A 22,350-nucleotide genomic window follows, 5' to 3' on the forward strand; every position below is an offset into this window, starting at 1 on the left:
AGTTAGTCATTAATGTAAGATAAGATAATCTTTAATAGTCCCACATGTGGGAAATTTGTTTTGTTACAGCAGAAAGTGGACAGTGCAAAGTTACATAGCAAAAATGAGAAAAACTCTGGAACAACAGTATATGTTGTTCCAGTGTTTATAGAGCAGCTACCACAGAATTCAACATTAAGGAATCAATGGTACGGAAGTGGAGGAAGCAAGAGGAATGAGTTGAGTAAAGTTTGACTTATCCGACTGTTTTGTTTCATTTAATGCACCTTATAATACGGTGCGCCTTATGTATGAAAACAGACCCGTTTGTCGACAGTGCGTCTTATAATACGGTGCGCCTTATGGTCCAAAAAATACGGTATATACAATATACCATACTGTGCAAAAGTCTTAAGCTACGCCCAATTTCTTTATATTTTGCTTCCAAAGAGCTGGAGACTTTTCTTAAGTGCTCTTGATCAATAGCTCTCCAGGCTTTCTTTGGATATTGGGTGCTTTTTGTTTTTTTGTTTTTTCTTAAACAAATTTTCAGTCCAGTCCTCATACCTGACCTTTTTCAGAAGAACATCTGTTTTTGTGTCAACTAACATTAACCTATGTGTCATTCAGGCATAAGACAAAGAGACAACTTTACTAAGATGTCTACATACATTTACAAAATGAAAAGAAAGGATGAATAGCGAGACTTTTATGCTGCTATTTGATGTCACAATGAAAAACTGAACAGTTGGAATTGCAGTTGAAAAGCTGCAACTGTCCTGCCTATATATAAAGCTAATACTAGCTTTTAAATCTGTTTCATGGCTCTAATGAATTTTGTTTCCCCAAAATTTATTTTAAGACCTACATGGATAGCATTGCTGGGGAGAAGGGACTTTTTTATGTACATAACTATGGTTGGGCGATATGTAAAAATTTGCCAACCAACAATCCATCGTCCATTGTCCAATAATCCACAATGGGCGATATATTCACGCATGCGCAGACTTTTTGATGGGTGGAGCAATGTAATTATGCACGGACTGATTTGGGCATTTACAACACAGAAGAAGTCCAAACATGGATGAACTAATTGCCAAAAAAATATAAAGTCGCCAATTTGGGATTTCTTTGGCTTTAAACCGATGAAAGAGGTAAACTTAAGGATGTAACCAAAACAGTGTACCGCTGACGTATAGTGCGAGCAAAGGACTGAAACACAACTAACTTGCATTAGCATGTATGTGTCCACCATCTGAATGTTTTTTTCTGAAAATAGGCTACTACCTTTCTTTCTTTCTGTTATGAGTTTGAGTAAATGAATCGCTGCATTTGGGCACACTCTGAGGACAGTGTATCTGCTCGCAGATGAAAGATGGTGCTGTTAAAACAGCACTATTATTTTTTTTTCTGTTGACTGCTTCTATTAGCTCCATCATTATTAGCAAACTTACTCATGGGCAAATAAATAAATAAATCGCCCCTATCGTCAATCGTTTTTACAAGTCAATATATTCGTCCAATTACCCAACCCTATACATAACCCATCTTCCCCATTCTGTAGTCAATATATTCGTCCAATTGCCCAACCCTATACATAACCCATCTGCCCCATTCAACTCTCGTGCAAATTTCATTTCAAATCAGACTTTGACAGGCCAGAAGAGGAAAACGATGGAATAATCCTGTCCGTTTTTTCATATTTACAGTAAATTTTAAACAACATCTCACAAAAAAGGGAGCAGATCGAGCGTTTTGTAATCTTTATTCCAAAAAAACTGTTGGAACTGTTGCCATTAACGATCAACATTAGCATGTTGGTAAGAAAACCTGCATTTTGAAATTAAGTTAACTAAGTATCCTGTATGTTAACTAGAGTTTGAGCATTTATAACAAACATAACAGATAAAAATCTGTTGGAAACTCTACGAGTTATCCAGCGCACCTCACTCTGACTCATCTTTCCAGTGAACATCAGCAAGCAGTTCCGCAGATCTGTGTATTTGAGTGTCTATACAGGCCTGTGGTCAGTAGACCAGCATTGTTGTCCCTTGAGCTGTGCTAATGGCTAATAAAAATAATGTACTGATGTATTTACAGAACAGGAAACATCTTGTTTTCCCTTGTTTGTTCACTGTGGCAGCCAATAAATGCTTTTTTATGTAACAGAATAATAAATATTGTCACATCAAAGACCATTTCTTAGAAATGGCTGGCCAATTCTTGGTCTTTCTTATCAGTTACCATTTATTTAAATATTTCAAACGTAAGCCATGTGGAAACACTTGGCGTGTGTGTGTGTGGCAGTGGCTCAGTGAGTCCCACCTTTCCCTGTCTGTGTCAGACAGGCTTTTGGACTCTGAACAATGGCAGAGTGCACATGGCTACATGCCAAGAGGAAGGTGAATTGTTTGTCTATCGCTGCACAAAGTGGAAATGAGGCTTTATTGTCCTGCAGTCTTTCCAGATCGTAACTTTTAACTGTGAAACTTTTGGAAATTATTACAAACAAATCCTTTTTTCCCCTCCACATTTACTAATAAACAAATGGTACCTGTGTGTGTTAATAACAACTAAAACAAAGAGGCAATGAGCTTTTGAACCTTATTTGTAGATAGAATTGGTGGATGGGAGCAGCTTGTGCGTGGGTCAGGATACTGAAATAAGTAATGTCAAAGGCAGACACAAACCGCACAACCAACACAAGTTCCTGAGCAGCTTGTACTCGGTGAACTCTTCTGCTTTCACTTCAGCCCGTCTGTCGCCATGTTTACTTTCTCACTCCCTTTCAATGATAAAGTACAACACAGGTTTCAGTGACTGGTCAAATAACACATGTGCTAATAAACACACGCTTACCTGCATGTAAAATCACAATCATTGGGGGTTTTTTGGGGGGTTTTTTCTTCAACTTTTTAACCTTTAACCTTATTTGCATCTGTTTTGCCTCATCTGTCCACTGGTGTAGCAACGTTTGGGTTGGCCCCAACAAACTGAGTTGTTGCCTTTGTTTGTTCAAAAATGTTTGAGTGCAGTTCCTGGCGAATGAGCCAGACTTTTTAAAGGCACAGAGATTTTTGCTGGTGTTTAACAGCAATGCTGTTATGATCCACCAGATTTGGTGCATTTGTGTTATTTGAATTAATAATAAATCTGTGTTGGGGAGTGTTACTTTGCATCACACGATCGTTACAATTAAAAAGTAATCCATTGAGAGCGTAACCTACTGTCATTACATTATATTGCAACAGCTCACAACAGCTTCTAGGACAATCGGCCAGTAAAAGACAGTAAATGTTGGTACTACTTTTTTTAGCACTTATTGCACTTTTAGAGACAGCTTTTGACAATATTGCATGATAAAAGAAGACGTGTTGAGTTAGAGTACTGGTCCTAGTTGAAAGTTTCCTCACATAAATACTGGATGTCAAGGCAATGCCATCCAGATTAAATATCTCTTTCACATATTCTGCCGAGCCAAATATAAAAACTTCATTTTTGTTTAGAGATTGCAGGTGCTTCCTTAAAATGTGATGTATATTGCTTAAAAGAATGAAGGGAACACTTGATTCTCACAATCCAACACAAGGTTGGTTAAATTTCAGGTATAAGGAAGCATAAACCATGTCTGTTGCAAATGAAAGTAACATCAGGAGCACCAGAAATGCAACAAGACAAAAAAGGAATGGTTGTAGAGGTGTTGGCCACAGATCATTGCTCTCTCCTGAGTAATTTTTCTCTATTTGCGATTTTTGCTGATGTCCTTGTCAATGCTGATAGGATGAGCTGCCCATTCAGGTTGCATAAGCAGTGTAGCTCCTCCAGCATGGCATACCCATAAGTGCCAAGAAGGGTTAAGTAAGTAAAACTTTATTTATATAGCACCTTTCAGGATATAAAATCACAAAGTGCTTCACAAGAGCCAAAAATGTAAAAATAAATAAATGAATAAAAGCAGATTTAAAGAGATGTTTTTTAACTGGCTTTTAAAAGAGACTGTACAGTCAAGTCCAAAGGAAGAGAGTTGCAGAGTCTGGAGGCCACTGAACAGAAGGCTCTGTCTCCATTTGTTTTCAGCTTAGTATGGGGCATCATCAGCAGACCCTGGTCACAGGACCTCGGGGACCTATGGGTACAGAAGTCCTCTGATATAACCTAGTGCCTGTCCACGAAGAGCTCTCAGTGAGTGAAAGAATCTTAGGCTTTGCTAAGACATGTATACAGTGCATTGCAGTAATCCAATCGTGATGAAACCAAAGCATGAATGATCATTTCCAGTTTAGGACGTGACACGATGGATCTTAGTTTGGCAATATTTTTTAGATGATAAAAACAGGAACGAACCAGAGACTTGATGTGCATATAAAGTAAAACTAGAGGTTCCTTAATCAAGTTTCTTTTAAAAAAAAAATTGCCAAACATTTTTGAAATCAGTAGGTACCTTACTGGATGCCAGTAAAACATTGACAATAGTGAGCACACTGGAACTAATGCACTGTAAGACATTTTTCAACAAAGATGTAGGTAAAATGTCCAGAGAGCAAGAAGAGGCTTTCATTGTACCAATAAGCTTGGCTAGCAGGTAAAGTTACTGCTGCAAAGCTGCGTAGGATAACTGGCCAAGCTGGTGTGGGAACCATCAACATAGATGCTGAGGAAAAGATATTATTTCTTACATTTCTGACTTTATCAACAAAAAAGGAAAGATAACGTTGACAGTCCTCATTTAAGAGTACAGGAGCAGTAGGTGTAGCAGAGGACTGTAAAACTGGTACTGATCTTGTTTTAAATGGATAGATATAGTCTAAAATAGAAAGGCAATGTTAATAAAGTCAAAGTCAAAAGTCAGCTTTATTGTCAAAAACCCTATGTACAGATAATAGACCGGAATTTGAAATTGCAGTGCTCCCATGGCCCTCAGTGTTACACTAAAACAACAGAAAGATAAAAAGAATTAAAATCTTATATACATTAAAATGATCCATTAGGATATCTACATCATTATAAGGGAATAAAAATAAATTAAAGCCTCAGAAAACGTGCTGGCAGTAGATGATTTTAATAAGAGCAGACCTCATAGTGAGCTGAAGACGGTGTCACAGTCTCAGATAAATTAAAAATAACACTGCAGTGGTTGGAAATAAAAATGTCCTCAGAACAGAGAGAATCAACGGACAGACCCAAAGTAAAAACGAGTTCCAAAGGACAGTTGGGCTGGATAAAATTAAAAGTGTCCAGAGTCATTATCAGTATGGATGATAAAATCCTTGACTACAACCAGTCAACGGTTTTAGGGCGGATGATTTTAAAAAAGTCACTAAAATCCTTTTTGTCATGCTGTTTGGAGCAGGTGAATGGTACACTACAGCACAATATAAAGGGTCCTTTCCCCCGATTTTAATAACTTAAGACGACACCGAGGAGTCTGGAGAAACACTCATGAGATACCTGTGTTGCGGAAATCCAGGCCTATCACATCCAGGCAGGGATGTGGATGTAGAAAACCCCTCTGATATAATCCCAGGGGAGTAGGTGATCGGTAACGCCGCTGACATTTACCAGTACAGACGAGTTTGAGTTTTACATGCAGCGGACTACTCATGTGCCTGTTTTCAGTCCAAACTCTCAAAAGACAGATGGTGTTGCAGGCAGTGTAACGTTCACCATTGAGTCTTTTTCATGTCAGTCCCATGTGCTCGATGTGAACCTGCTCTCATTTGCAATGAGAACAGGGCGCCAGTAGTGGTCTTCCAGTTCTGATGTTCAGCAGCAGTCTGCTCAGCCCTGCTTGGCTCTCATTGTGTAACAGCACATCTGCTGGTATCTCCTCCACACTCCTCAGACTGTGTTGGGAGCCGCTGCTTGTATTGATGTACCACGCTGGAGGAGCTCGATTATTTGTGTAACCTGAATGGACACACTGATATCCCTGAAGTTTAACTTAACCCCCTCTTGATGTAGTCGTGCATGTTTCATGCTGTGTACACAGGAGCAGAAGATCTGCCAGCGTTATGACCAGCTGATGGAAGCATGGGAGAAGAAGGTGGAGAGAATGGAGAACAACCCCAGACGCAAAGCCAAGGAGAGCAGAACACGGGAGTACTATGAAAGGCAATTCCCCGAGATCCGCAAGCAGAGAGAGCAGCAGGAACGCTTCCAGAGGTAAAAATGTAAAAAAAACCAAAAACCCAGAGACATATGGTTAGATATTTTTGGTACTTTTTTCACAAACACACTGATGCCTTTTGAACTTGGCAAAGTGAGGATTTGGTTTAAAGGGGTCAACATACAGATTAGGGTTAAACTGAAAGTAATTGGTTTTATTTTCAGTTTTGATCAGTTTTCTTTTCACCAATCAATTTAATGATCTGTGAAATGCTTGTGGTTACATTCAGAGTGAAGTCCACATGGCTGGTTGTACTGTGTAGCGAGGAGTCATTCTGGCCATGCATGGAGTCTGATCAAAACACGTAGCGTGAGTTAAAATCATAAAAAAGGAATAGTGTACGCTGGATGTGATTAAAACTGAAGGCGCCACTGTGAATTTTCACTCTCGCAGGGATTTGATACATTAACAACAAGAACTGGCACTACAATTAGATGTTAAAATTGCCTTTTCTGTCTTTAAGAGGCCTGTTCAGCAATCTCTTAAATAGAGGGCATTTGGTGGTATGTAATGGCCTACTTTGGCTCTCTGGGTTTGAGACAGGGTCAGGGTCCAGAGTCTGGTTGTTCCTGGCGCTGGCGCTTTGTGCTTTAATTGAAATATCCACATAAGAGTTTTTATGTCAGCGCTATTTATGCAGACTGCTAGACCGTGAAGGAGGAAGCCAGTAATAACTGTTCAGGGAGACTGTTTTCTTCATTAATAATGGGCACAAGGATTTTGATCTTGAAGAGGGCTTTGAAAGTCCAAAATTTCCCTTTCTCAGCAATTTGTCCCTGAGTTTGGAGGTTTATTTTTTGTTTTTTTGTTCTTAAAGGGTGTCAATGTCAGCTAGCTTCTATACAGATGTTATGGATTTCTCTCTCTCTCTCTCTCTCTCTCTCTCTCTCTCTCTCTCTCTCTCTCTCTCTCTCTCTCTCTCTCTTTTTTTTTAACTTACATTATTTTGACAACATTTGAAATAAATGATCAATATTGTAACATTTATAACTCTGCTTTTTCACAGGGTTGGACAAAGGGGAACAGGTCTGTCTGCAACAATTGCAAGAAGCGAACATGAGATTTCTGAAATCATAGATGGGCTCTCTGAGCAGGAGGTGGGTATTAAGTGGACATAATTTGAAATGTGCTATGAGGTTCCTATGCCACAGTCATGAGCAGCTGTAACCAGTTCAGCCACTCTGGCCCTCTGAGGGTTTCTTTTTTTTCCCCCCATTGCGCCAAACAGAAAGTAGAAATGTTTAGATGATAATGAGTTCTGCTGATTCTGCGGTAACCACACTAGTCTTTCTGTAACTGCTTCACAATAAAAGCATCACTGGTTTTGTGGTATAATGCTTTTAATGTGAAACTGAAACAACCGAAACAGCTGGTTAAGCAAAAAGGAGTGAAACTGTAAAAGGAGGCTCTCCAACTCACATAGTTCAAACACTGCCTGTTTGAAAAGTGCAGGGCTCGCAAAATCGCTAGCCCGACGTCCCGGGGCTAGCGATTTTTCCAGTCGGGCTACCAAAATCTATCTCTGCCCTGCCCGTCGGGCTATCGTAGGAAGGAAAAATATATGTCAATGCTTTTGCATTCTTTTGGAAATGTAGCTGGGTAATTATGTCATTGGCATCGGTGAGCCACTGTCAATATTTGACATATTGAAATCGCGTTTGAATTTGCGCTTGTTTTTTGCTTTCAATTTGCAATCGCACGAACTGTGTATAGAGAGCGACAGTACAGATTGGTGAGTGATGATAATTTGCGCACCAATTCCTCTGACATCGTCTTATCAATCGTTAGCTTACTATGCAAACATGACAAGTGAAATCTCCCGCAGCAAGCTTAAACATGTGAGAGGTTGATCGCACAGAGAATCGCTGAGCGTTATGTGAGTGCCTGTGTAAAAGCAGCAGGATATATGTTTTAGTTCTACTGAGCCAAATAAGACAGGTCAGGGTGAAGAAGTGACAGCCAAAGAAAAGCTTACCACAAAACGAAAAAGTTATGACAAATCAGACTATAAGGCAACGCGTGTTTGCGTACATAAGATTTTCTGGAGGAGGACAGACATTTGTTTAGAACTCTTAAAGATGTCGAAGAAGCAAGCTCCTTTAAGCAATTACTTTGGTTTTCCTCCACCTCCAAAGAAATGTCAGAAAGAGTCCGAACCACAAAACAAGCACGTATTCTCGGAAAAGTGGTTGCAGGAGGTGAGCTGGCTTCAAACAAATGATGAATGCACAGAGATGTGGTGCAGAATGTGCCGTGAAAATCCCACGGACAAAAACAGTGCCTTTTATATGGGCGCAAAGGCGCGTTGCACCTTCTTATCTGGTGCGCGTCTTTTATTTTGACAGCGAATGCGCACATGCGGACCACTTATGTGCACCCGTGTAAATAACATAATGTTCTGCCGGGTGTGTTGTTGGTTTTCCCTCGATTTCTGAGTCGACAAGGGCCTTTGTTACTGGGACCATTCATTTTAAGAAAGGCCCCCATTAGAACCCATGAGAAATGCAAGAAATGCATTATTGCTCAGTCTGCCATATCTTTCCCAGAACAAACACCAATTGCAAATAACATACAAAAAATAAACCTGAAAAATCAGTTTAAAACAGCGTACTATGTTGCAAAGAGTGAACTACTACTGGCAAAATTTAGCAGTCTTTGCAAACTTCAAAAAGCAAATGGCCTAGATCTTGGTTCCACTTGCCTCTTACCCGTGACTTCAGTGGAAATTTCAAATTCAGGATCTGACACAAACTGATTCATGTTCTACACAGTTCTTACAAGTTCATAGAAATTTCTGTTCAATTAGAACCAAGTATTTGAGTTGATGATTGTAATTTTTATACAATGTTGTAATTTGTTTTTCAACATTTTTTTGATTAATGTTTTGTTTCCTTTACAATATTATACTTTAATGTATAATATTGTAAAGGAAACAAAACAGGAAACAAAACATCAATCAAAAAATTGCTCTCTTTTTTTATTTGGGCTACTTAAATTTATTTTGGGCTACCAAAAACTGAAGAGTCCCTGCCCGAAGGGCTACCAGGGATTTTGAAATTTTGTGAGCCCTGAAGTGTCTAGGTTTTTGTGTATTTGGAGAGGGAGAGATTTCTCTTTTATCTCCCTTACTACATCACCTCAAATCATAAAGCACATAATCTTCATGAGTAAGCTGTAAGGTGGTGTATTGATTAAGAGGGGTAACAGAGGCTGCTTTGTCTGTGTTCCACAGAACAACGAGAAGCAGATGAGACAGCTGTCAGTCATCCCACCCATGATGTATGACTCTGAGCAGAGGCGAGTGAAGTTCATTAACATGAACGGCTTGATGGACGACCCGATGAAGGTGTATAAAGCCCGGCAGTTCATGAATGTTTGGACCGAACATGAAAAGGAGATCTTCAAGGAGAAGTGAGTTGTTTTCATTTTGCTGGCGGCACAAGATGTTACAGTCGCAGTGTCTCCCTGTACTTCAGATGTGGTTTATGGGACTTAATGCTAGCTTGCTCTTGTGGTTTTGGCACATGAATAATCTGTGGATTGTTTGTGCAGGTTTGTCCAACACCCCAAGAACTTTGGCCTGATTGCCTCCTATCTTGAAAGAAAGGTAAACTGCAGTTAAAGTGTTTGTCATAAGACTGCTTATTCTGATCTTTTGTAACAAATTTATGTGTTCATTTTAGTTCCTATTTTTGTAGGTCTGCAAATCAATCAAATTTTATATGTATGGTACTTTATATGCAGGTCAGTGTAGTTCAGAGTGCTTGAAAGATGATTTATAAGCCAATAATAAGTAATACAATAATACAAATAATACCCGGCAAAATAAAAGTATGGAGTGCTTTGACTGCTCTGGGAGATGGGCCCTGTGAAAGAATCAATACATTTACCAAAAACGAAAAAATTAGTAGATGCATGGAATAATAAAATACAAAAAATAGAAATAATTAAAGCTGCAAGCAGCAATGAGAGGGCCTTCCCATTCTGGTGTACCTCCAAGCGTGATGTGGTCGAATTTTGCTGAACGCCCCCAGACTTTTTTGATCCTCTTGGCATGTCACACATGTGTACCAAATTTCATTCATGTAGCTCAAACCATGCGCTGGTTGTACTATCATAAGTGACGCCATTGAGCCATTTCCTGCTCTCTGTATGTGAATCCAATAAAATATGTACATTTTCACCAGACCTGACACATGTGCAAAATTTTATGATTTTTTTTTTTTGCATTATAAAGCCTCAAAAAGGTGTTCAAAGACATAGACGTTTGAATCCACGCTGATTCAAATTAATGGACCAACCCCCACAGTATTAGTTGCTGTTTACCGTCCACCTAAAATCAATTCTGACTTTTTAACTGATTTTTCTAACTTTCTCGCTGAAATCCTACTCTTATCTCCAAATATACTACTGCTGGGCGATTTTAACATCCACATGGACAACACATCAAATTCAGCCACAAGAGATTTTATATCCTGTCTGGACAATTTTGGCTTACAACAATATATGGACGTTCCCACACAGTCCAAAGGACACATTTTGGATCTTGTTTGCTGCATTGGTGTCACCCCTAAGAATTGTGCTGTATTCTACATGCATTTTTCAGACCATAAATTTGTTTTATTCAATGCTAGTCTCCCACTTTACAAAAATAAACAAAACCGCTCAATTACTTTTAGAAATATTAGGAGCATTGATCTATCAGCTCTTTCCCATGGCATTAATAACTTACCTACCATTGATGCCTCAGCTTCCATAGATGACCTGTTATCTCACTATAACAATGAACTTATCAACCTCTTAGATACCTTGGCTCCCCAAAAAACTCGAACTGTTTCTTTCTCTCGCTCTGCACCATGGTACTCATCTGAACTTCGCCAACTTGCCTGGAATGTCTCTCCAGGAAAACAGGACTTACTATTCACAAGGACATGTATCTCAGTCATATACAACACTATAAAGAAGCTATTCATCATGCTAAATCTGCTTACTACACCTCTGTTATTGAATCCGCTGAAGGAAACACTCGCACTTTGTTTTCTACATTGCATAATATTGTTAAACCCCCGGATACCTTTGCTATACATACACACTCTGCCGCAGTTTGCAACAAATTTATGGACTTTTTTTACACTAAGATTGAGAATCTTCATCAACAATTGCCCTCATCCTGTGAAATGGTCAACTGTTCTACCTGCATTTTTTGTCCTTCTCAGCTGTCATCCTCTCTGTCCAATTTTGAACTTCCCACAATAACTCAGCTATCTTCCATAATTACTAACTTAAAGTCATCATCATGTAAACTTGATCCACTGCCGACAAATCTTGTCAAACTCTCATTCCCGTCTCTTGCCCGACTGATTGCTAATATCGTACACTCCTCTCTTATATCTGGTTCTGTTCCTTCTTCCCTTAAAACTGCAATAATAACTCCAATACTGAAAAAGAATGGTTCAGATCCCTCCAATCTAAATAATTTCAGGCCAATTTCAAATCTCCCTTTCCTAGCAAAAATTCTTGAAAAGATAGTGGCTGCACAGGTTCATCATCATCTCATTGGAAATAACTTGTACGAACAGTTTCAGTCCGGCTTCCGTTCATGTCACAGTACACAGCCCTAGTAAAAATCACCAATGATCTTTTGCTTGCAGCTGATTCTGGACTTATATCCATCCTCATTCTCCTTGACCTTACAGCAGCTTTCGATACTATCTCCCACCGCATCCTCCTTCACAGATTAGCATCTATTGGCATCAATGGTACAGTACTCGCCTGGTTTACTTCTTATCTCTCTGGCCGCTCACAGTTTGTTCAATTACTCCCTCCCTCACAGATCAGTATCTACTCCAGTTAATTCCGGTGTACCCCAAGGCTCTGTCCTGGGTCCTTTACTTTTTATCATCTATCTCCTACCCCTAGGTAATATTTTTAGGAAGCATAACATCCAGTTTCACTGCTACGCAGATGACGCCCAGCTCTACCTATCCTCCAAACCCACAGCTACTCTCCCACCCACATCCATTTCTGACTGTTTAAGTGAAATCAAGGTCTGGTTTTCTCACAACTTTCTTAAACTTAATGGCAATAAAACAGAATTCATTTTAATAGGCACCAGATCAAAACTGACTACAGTTCCAACCAGTCTTTCGTTATCTATTGATAACTCTGTTGTCACACCCTCCCCTCAGGTTAAGAGTCTTGGTGTCATCCTCGATAGCACTCTGTCCTTCACAGCACATATAAATAATATCACTCGGTCTTCCTACTTTCATCTCCGTAATATTAACCGTCTTCGTCCCTCACTCACTCCACACAGTACCGCCATACTTGTCAATGCTCTTGTCACATCTCGTCTGGATTACTGTAATTCTCTTCTCTATGGTTTACCTCATAAATCCCTCCATAAACTGCAGTTGGTTCAAAATACAGCTGCTCGTATTATTTCCAGAACTAGATCCACTGAACATATAACACCTGTTCTTAAACAGCTCCATTGGCTCCCAATTCACCTCCGTGTCAATTTCAAGATCCTGCTTCTCACTTTCAAAGCGCTTCATAACCTTGCTCCTCCATATCTATCCGATCTTCTCCATACATACTCGCCCCTTCGTACACTCCGCTCTTCTTTAGCTTCCCTTCTGTCAGTTCCACCTGCTCGTCTGACTACCATTGGACTCAGAGCCTTTAGTTGTTCTGCCCCGAGACTTTGGAATGCTCTCCCACTTGCTCTACAGACCACACACTGTCTCACCACTTTTAAATCACTACTCAAAACCCATCTGTTTAGAATTGCATACACCTGATCTGTCTTAGGCCATTTTTACCTCGCTCAGTTTTTATATTTGCTTTTATACTTTTATGACTGTTTATGTCTAAATTTTACCTACCATGTTTGCTATATATACATTTTTCTTATGTTTTTTATGGTATGTTTACGTGTTACTGTAAGGTGACCTTGAGGGTCTGAAAGGGGCCTATAAATAAAATGTATTATTATTATTATTATTATTATTATTATAAAATAATAAGAAGAAACAGAATAGATACAATAGGGCCTTTGAACATTTTGTGCTCAGGCCCTAAAAAGCAAATACAGTTGCTTCACAAAATAGAATGAAAGGATGAATAAAATGAAAAGCTTCCATCAGCAAATAAAAATAAGTTGGTGTTAGAAAGTAAATAAAAAAATAAATGAAGTGATGTCTATAAAGGAGACTTCTTTGTACACTTACAGTGGATATAAAAAGCCTAACACATCCAGGATTTTTTATGTTAAAACAAATAAGACCGCAATAAATTTCAAACCTTTTCCACCTTTAATATGCCCTACAATTTGTACAATTCAGCTGAAAAACAAACACATCTGTTAGGGAAAAAAATAGATAGTTGATAATAATAAACCAGGTTAAAGAACTGGAAATTCTTAAATTTGATATTCCTGTTTCAGTGTGTTGCTGATTGTGTCCTATACTACTACTTGACCAAAAAGAACAACAACTACAAGACACTGGTGAGGCGAAACTATGGAAGACGGAGGAGGAACCAGGTAAATCAAACACTTTTTTAAAAAGTGATATCGCTATTTTCAAACTGGTACTGCAGCCCTAAATGTCTGATACACTGGGATCAGACATTAAAGAGTCTTAATGGTCTAATCAACCAAATCTCTGTGTAATGTGAGAGCAGCATAGGTGCGGCGAATTCAGTGGGCCACAGGGTGCTGTGCATCCTTTCTTCTGCATGCTGTACAAGGAGCACCCTCACTTAAACCAGACCTTTAAATCACACCCTCACTTAAATCAAACCAACCTGATTCACCCAAGAGTTCATGTGTTTTATTTATTTTCTTTTTACTAGTGTCAGTAACACGATGATGGATTTGTCTTTCACAGGCTTCTTTTATTAATAGGAAATTAGGTCAACTTTAGCAGTAAAACACCCTGTAAGCACTGGAAATAACAAATTATACAGTATGTCACTTGGCCTTATATTAAAACCATTGTTATGGATGGGCACAGCGTTTGCATCTGGCCATGACATGTCATTATTTCACAGTCTGCAGCACTGGCTTCGTCTTACTCTTACACACCTGTTTCATTTCTCATCAGACTGACAGCTGATAAATATACACATATGCTACATATATTACACAAGGACCACACCCCAGACTCTGCTTTGCTTGCAGTCTTCAAGGGCCAGAGAGAGCAACCTGAAAGCAGGGTGACATTTACTTAATAATAATAATAATAATGGATTTCATTTATATAGCGCTTTTCGGGGCCCTCAAAGCACTGTACAATTCCACTATTCATTCACTCTCACATTCACACACCGGTGGAGGCAAACTATAGTTGTAGCCACACAACGACCGAGACTGTCCGACCCGGGGCTCGAATCGGCAACCTTCTGGTTACATGAAGAACTGCCAACTCTTTGAGCCACTATCGCCCACTTAAGCTACGAGTAGTGAGATTATTACAATATGGGTTCAGTTTGACACAAACACTATCTGCACACGATAAAATATGAATAACCTAGTTGAATAAAGTTGAATAAAATAAGTGTGCAGTGAAGTTTGGACAGTGAAAAATGTCGTCCAGGATTGGGTAACCTGACACTGTTGGTCTGACTTAAGTTTCTTAAATTCTTAAAAGGCAACACTGTATAGATGAACGAGTTTATTAAAACGTCTCTTCATTTTTAATCTAGCCAGCAGTTTTGTTTTCTGGCATGGAATCAGCATCATGCAAAGCCATGAAGAGTGCTGCTTTGTTGAAAATTGTATTAATTATTTTAAAAGTGGAGATACATTAATTTAATATTAATGTATTTTTTGAAAAGAAAATACTATATGTATTGTGGCAGTTACTTATTAAGTGCTGAATCTGCAATGCTAGAACACACAGAAAAGAAAAGTGAGTAAAAAAGGAGGTGTATGATTGAAAAGCTGTGCAGAAATACAGAACAGTGATTCAGAGACATGAAATAATTCCATATTTTTGTGAATAATTCAGAGTAAGCTGGAATTCTTTTGAGATGATGCTACTTTCATCTGCCGCATGGGTCTCTCAAAAGACTTACTTGTCCCGGCATCAAGCAAAGAGACAAAGCGGAGCCGCGTCTTCCTTTGAAGCCTCAGTGTGCGAGCACCGTCAGATATGGAATGTAAACTTTGTTGATGCTAAAAGGAAACCTTTAGAGAGACATACATATGATTGTTGTCTTGGCTGCATCATTTTAAGTGCAGCCATCTCCTAACTCTGATTAAAATCAGTGCCAAATGTCAGCCAACACATTCTGTTGGATTATTCTCCTCCCTGCTGGACTTTCCCCAGTTCACTATAGTCTGTGTACAGGACATTCTGTCTCTGTGGCGTACATCTACTGTGCAGTACAATGGGTTGGTTGTAGACTATTTCTCTACATAAGCAAAAAAGCTGCCAGCAGCTGAGAGAGAACTTGACTTTTCTGTGACACATGAGGCCAACTATGAGCAGAGAAATGTCTTTCTGTATCGCCAGTTTCTGAGCTTATGATTGGTTGGACTTGTTGAAACCACTTTTTGTTTAACTTGTGGACGCTGGTATGTGATGTGGTGGATTGTTGTACACTGTTTACATTAACCGTTTTACTTGCATGCATAATAAGCAAGTTGGCTCTGTTGCAGATGCTGATTGATGCAGATTCCGAACTGCTTTTCCAAACAGTGTAATGGATGTTAAAGAAGGCTGTATACAGTAAATGGCCTTTTCTTTGAAATGATTTTAAATTGTTAGAGTGATTATGGCTCTCAGAGTCTTCTTTCATACACAGATGAACTATAAAGGGTCCTTACCTGATTGATGAACATTGATTGATACTTAACTAGCCCAGGTCTACTTTTTTAGCTCACTAGAAAACATCAAAGTGTGATGTGAGCAATTTGTAATTTTTGTCACTTCGTAATAAAAATATTTTAGTTCTTTTGTTACTTCTAAAGTAAAATCCCATCATCCTGTGATTCAGGGCAGTTCATTAAATAATTCTGTGTGTTGTTTTTTTCCCCATATACAATGAATTATTATTAATATTCGGAATAATGCACATCAGGACATAGTGCACTTTTTAAGCTTTTTGTGCCTTAACAACTGCAGCTCAAGTGAGCAGAGTGAGTCATTAGAGTTGGAAGAAAAAGGACAAGAGTGAGCAAGAGTAAAGCAGTGGAATGTAGGGCGAGTGAGTGAAGCTGAGTGAAAAAAATCCTCAGTGAGACCGAGTCAGCGCTGGCAGCTTATCTGCTGTGTGCTGCTTTTTTTCTCTCTCTCTTTTTTTCTCCTCCTCGTTTTCCATTTCCTCTTTCTTCTGTTCTTCTGAGAGTGAGAGCGAGAGAAAGAGATATTCACCCCTCTCTGAGACGGCTGAGTTGGTACAGTCCGGCCATCTGACGGGCCCAAAAATCTCACTGTGCTGCTGTGAGTGCCAATCAAAGAGGAGTGCTCGGCAGGGATTACCTTGAGTGACCCTGCATAGATTAGTGTGTGCATGTGAGATGGACAATTCTTTGGGCGGCTTAAGCGGCCTGATGACACGCTTTCCCGGAATATGTGTGGTTGTGCCGTGGCCCGGCAGCCCTTCTAAGGAGCTCTACTATGGTGCTGTCCTCCCCCTCTACTGCTACCGTTACCACCGCTATGGAAGCACCGGAGGGTAAATTCTCATTCGCACCACTGGTAAGCTGTGGCTCTCAGCGAAGGAAAGGGATTTTTATGACCAGCAAATGAGCTTACAGGTATGTCACTAACTGTAAAACCAGAGTTTTTAGTTTTGAGTTAAAGCCAGTTTACTTCTGTTGCTTTAGTCTGGGAGTTGATTTCTTGATTCCTCTGTTGCCTGTTTCTTCGCCTGCCTATTGAAACGTATTAGGACCTCTGCTGCTATGTTTTTTTTCTTCTTTTTGAAAAAAATTCAAATCCATGATATGTGGTCATGCCTGTTTTGTATGTGCTTTGAGAAAATATTGGAAATTGCTTCAATGTCATGTTCATGCGGTGACATTAGCTACACGTTAACAGATTTAGCATATTTAAGCACATTTAATCCTCAAGTAGATACACGAGCAGATGACAAGTTGAATAAAAATATGAGATGTTGTAAGATGTCGGGCCACATCATTCTGCTTAAACGGCTTCAGCGAGCCTCGACTTTGACAATAATTAAATACGTTTCTGGAACTTTATTAAAACAATGTAACTATACCCTGACTGATCCTGGAGTTTTTGGCTGATTGCCAATACAAATGTTAGGGAGTAAATTCAGATATCAATATATCAGCTGATACTGAGTTTCCCACACTTAGACTTTACTTTGGCATAGTGCCCAACCAAATATAATTAGCATCGCATTTTAGCTTTGTGTTTTTTAAAAAAAATCTGTGGACAATAATCTTACTTTTGTTTTGCCCATCTCGTGTTTTCCCACCAACAGGCCATCAGCCCTGTTTTTCAGATGCGGAGTCCTGCTTTGCTGTGGTAATTGGTTCATGAGCTGCTCCACAGTGTAGTTAAAAAAAAAGTTAGGTCTAATTTGGATTTCTGCGAGGAATCTCTGTAGAGCCTACAAAGTAATCTACGCAAGTGGCGAACGTCATTGCCAGCATTTCTGTTGTGCTGCTGCATTATGTGTTTATCACCATGTGGTCGTGTCCCAATGTTAAATAAAGTGTCAGCCGATGGAAACAAATAAAATGCTGAAACTTTTTTCCCTCCTGGGTCTCCACTCTTTCTAGTGGTCAGATTGTTTTGTTTAGTTGTTTTTCCCCAGAAGAAAACATATTTGTCTCTCAAGTTTTTTCACTTTTTTGTACATTACCTCACATAAGGCCAGATAATTTTTGTCACTTGTGAGTCCTTATACTGATGAAGTGATTATTATTCATTATTACTGGGATGATGGCTGTTAATCTCTTACTGATAAATCACAAAACTGTGGTAAAAACATAGCTGGAAATGCACAGGAGGAATTGATGGTTCTCAAGAGGTCAATCACGGTTAGGGATGGGTATCGAAACCCGGTTCTTGTTGAAAACGGGTTCCCACTGTTTCAATTCCTTGGAATTGTTTGCCATTTTTGCAAATCCAGTCGCCCCGAATGATGTCACCATGTTGCGGAGCGTCATTTACCTGGCAGGAAACACAGCACCTAAGCGGCTCAAACGCTCAAAAGTTTGGTTATACTTTACGAGAACGGATGACAACAGGGCAACTTGCAAAGTAGATATTTAATTTAAGGGAGGAAACACTACGAATATGCAAAAGCATTTGCTCACAAAACACGCGATGACTTTAAATGAATGTCGTGTTTTTAATTCCGTTCCGGACTCGTGAATCTCAACCCAGCAGCAGCGGTAACGTTTGCACGTCCTCTCCTGTTAATGCGGCAGGTAAATAATCAACTAACAGTGCATATTATGTTAGCGTGATCTGCCTTATTACAAAACCTGCCATTACTTTGCGTTGCACTTAGGTGACCATGATGAGAGAGACAGACAGAGTCTGGCTGGCTCAGATGCTGGCAGTTCTCGCTGCAGTCTACCGGTAGCGTCTCTTTTCAGGCCAGGATAGACGAATGTCACCGAGCAGTGACTAAGTTTGTGGTAAAAGCCTTGCACCCATTTGCCACAGCAGATGCCCCCGATTTTCGGTAAGTGAATGTGTTTAATTGTAGGCAGGGACATTACTGGATATTCTTGTGTAATTGCTACAGAATAATTTATGTTATACTTTGTTATTGCTACAGAAGAATATTTATTTTATTATTTTACATTTACATTTTTTTTCCTGGGGACCCTTTGACACCCCATTGAAGAGCCGTAGGCTGTGGATCTCTTAAGATCTCACTGTTGGGTTTGTAAGGCCATGTTACTCCTAAATTTCTATCTTGTTCAAAGAGAAGATATAAAACAAAGTTCTGAGCTAATCGACCTTAGTGTTCTCCTTTTTAAAAAAGAATCGATAAGAGAATCGATAAAGAATCGAATCGTTAAACAGAATCGAAAATGGAATCGGAATCGTGAAAATCTTATCAATACCCATCCCTAATCACGGTAGCTGCACGCTGCGGCAGCCCAACATGTAGTTACAATTCTGAAGAGGTGTACATCGGGTAATGCTGAAGGTTACAAGGTAGAGTTTCAGAGGGGATTGCAGTTACGATGTAGTTAGGGTGTAGATTTTCCACTGAAGCATACATCCCCAGGTCCCCCAAAGCCACAGTTACCTCAGCTGTGGTGTTACTTTGGTTCAAGTGCATTAGACAGTGCTGAGGAACATAAACAATGGAGCCCCTACTGGAAAAATTCTGTCATGGCACCATTTTGAAATGATCCCAAATTTTTTTTTGTTGCTGCATTATGTTTTCATACCTGTACATAACAGGATGGCATATACTGAGATTCAGTATATCTGTGACAGCCCAATATCGGTGAGGCTTTATATGGAGCTATTCTTCCAATAGATCTTCCCTCATTAGGTGTTTTAGTCGTAGTATTGGAGAACTTTGTTAAACATGTACCTCATATGCATTTAACTTGACTGAAATTGTGTGAAAACCAAAGGTTGAAATCCACATAATTTTCTTTCTCCTCAAAACTTTTGGGACGGCTGTAGGTCAGCAGCTAGAGCAGGTCATCTAATAATCTGAAGGTTGGCTATTTGATACTTGGCTGCAGTAGTTGAAGTGACACTTGTCATAGTTTTTACCACTCAGTTTCACTACAGATCTTTATATGTTATAACTTCGCTCTCCTCCACCGCTAGCTGGCTAACTAACAACAGCAGAAGCAAGAGTTGGCTCACAGAACTGGTTTTAGCACATACTTTTACAGTGCCACCATCTGGCAACAGACCTCTCTGCAGGCAGATGGGCAGACTCTGGAGTGGAGCAGACAGCGAATGCACTACCTCTGCTTGATCATAAACGACACTTAAGTATCCTTGGGCAAGATACTGAACCCCAAGTTTCTCTCCGATGCATTTATCTGAGTATGAATGGGTGATTGAGGCATGTTGTGTAAAAAGCTTTGTGTGCTCAAGGAGTAGTAGCGCTGTATAAGAACCAGTTGCATAGCTACATAGGGATCGGGCGACCTTATCCTGGAAGAAACCACTTTCGTCGTCTCCTGGTCAAAGATTTTTGTAGACATTTTTATTTATTTGTCTGGCACTGTGAAACGTGCACGCATAGCTGGTACATTGTATTGTACTGGAGCATTCCATTCATTCCTAAATGAGAAAATGTACTCAACTCAGACCCAGGTGGACCCTTATAAACCATAGTAAACAGGGAAAATGATGATACTTATGTCACCCATCATCGTTTATATAGACACTTTAGATGCTGACACTCAGAAGAAACCTCTGTATGAGCAGTGGTAAAGGAGTAGAAGTGATTTCTTAGCTAGACACAGAGCACATAAGGTATGAACTGAGGTTGCAGGTACCATTCTACTTGTGCAAGGTGATTACTCTTTGACCTTCAGTTTGTTTTGCCACAGTATTCCTTAATAGCCTCTTTCTCAGTTTCCTGCCAGTTTTTGAAGCCATGAAGTAGATTTTATTGGTTTATAGTTCCTTCCCATGCAGTGCTGGATAGAAACCATGGCAACTTTTTTTTTTTCCTTTTCTTTTTTTTGGGACAAGTTGCTACACTGTGCTTAGGAAAAACCATCAGGTGTGCATAGCATTTTCATAGAACTTGGAGTGGTTTGACAGTTTTTAATCTTTTTGGGTTCCTTTACCAGAATCCTTATAAAAATGTGTTTTCCTAGTATTTGTCTTATGTGTGATAGCAATAACTAATGAATATTAAGACTGTAGATGATCCATAGTAATAATCTTTTTGTTTTGTTTTTTAAATTTCCTATTCCCACAGTGGAATGGTTTGTAGAAAGAGTGAGAGATTCCTCGGGTGGCCTGAGTTCTGTGGTAGGAAAAAGAAGATTGACTTGTGGCTCTGTCATTTCCTAAATTAAATACAACTTGTGAATCAGCAAAAGACGGCAGAAGTTAAAACTCTTAAAATATTCAAGACAGGTCAGGAAAGAGCTTCATTTAAAAACACTGAAGAGCCACAGAGCCACAGGGACTCACTGACTTTGGGAGAACATCTGTGTAGAAGCTCTTTACGCAGTGTGGGAGAAGAGGCAGGAATGCCATGGCTCTATGGCCATCTCCAAAGCAAACACGAGCATTCCCTGACCAAACCAGAACAGCGCCTCACAGAAGGACATGCATGGGGAGAATAAACTGGGCTGCTGTCCTTTGCAAAGAAAGGTCTGTGAATTGGCAAAACTGACCAAAAAGCAAGCGTCTCATGCTACTGTAGGTAGACAGTGAGTCAAGAGTTAAATCCAAGTGATAGGTTGTACTCTATCAATCCATCCATCCACCAGTAATCCCAGCTTCAGGCATGCAGCACTTAAAGGCTGCATCATCATACTGCACGATCGATTCATTCATCTATTTTCTTAACTGCATATCCAACTTAGGGTCACAAGAGGCAAGTTTACACCCTGGACAGGTCATCAGTCAATTACACTATAGGCACTATATTATGCAATATTGTTACATGGATAGCATGGATTACATAGATTTTTTTTTAAGTAGCTTGTGATCAACAGTTTTGACAGTTAAACAGCAAACTGCAACGACATCAACCATGAACCATCAAAGTTTCCAGTTATGTGGACAATTAATTTAAAGGAAGCTCTGCTCACAGACTAATAGAGTTTATGGGAAAACTTGAGGACTGCACCACGTGCAATTTACTCGCATACTGTTGATTTGATTTCTTCTGTGTGCGTCTGTGTGCGTGTGTCCATTATGATGTAAAAACTCTCCGATACACTATCAGACTGGCTAAAGCAGCCACTAGATCTTCAAGTTGAACACAGACTATTGTTCTACAGGAGTCGAGGCTGACTCCATTAAACTATGTTACAGTTTTCTTATTGCTTTTTTTTTGTGCTGTGTAGATTTTACTGTATAACAAGACAGCCAGACTCCTTGTGTGCAGAGACATGTTTTTGTAAAATAGACAAGACAGCCACATCCTTTTTTTCCCTTCTTCTTCTCCCCTAAGTGGTACCCGCGTCTTCATTCTATTTTCCTGCCCATATCTTTCGCCTTTACCATTGAGCGAAACACATTCCTTGGCCCCATCTGGTACCA

General features: G+C 39.6%; 1 protein-coding gene across 5 annotated transcripts in view; it reads left to right on the plus strand.

The window, feature by feature from the left end:
- The window catches only part of ncor1 (nuclear receptor corepressor 1), a 67,413-nt gene that overhangs the window by 19,322 nt on the left and 25,741 nt on the right, over nucleotides 1–22,350 (plus strand). For all 5 annotated transcript variants that reach the window (XM_006799545.3, XM_035911431.2, XM_035911429.2 and 2 more), the window contains exons 10-14: nucleotides 5,969–6,141; nucleotides 7,152–7,242; nucleotides 9,378–9,556; nucleotides 9,698–9,752; nucleotides 13,593–13,691. In XM_006799545.3, coding sequence (XP_006799608.2) covers nucleotides 5,969–6,141; nucleotides 7,152–7,242; nucleotides 9,378–9,556; nucleotides 9,698–9,752; nucleotides 13,593–13,691 — 597 coding nt within the window. The remainder of the gene's footprint in view (nucleotides 1–5,968; nucleotides 6,142–7,151; nucleotides 7,243–9,377; nucleotides 9,557–9,697; nucleotides 9,753–13,592; nucleotides 13,692–22,350) is intronic.

This window comes from Neolamprologus brichardi, chromosome 10 (assembly GCF_056152115.1).
Source record: "Neolamprologus brichardi isolate AB-2024 chromosome 10, ASM5615211v1, whole genome shotgun sequence".
Classification (NCBI taxonomy): domain Eukaryota; kingdom Metazoa; phylum Chordata; class Actinopteri; order Cichliformes; family Cichlidae; genus Neolamprologus; species Neolamprologus brichardi.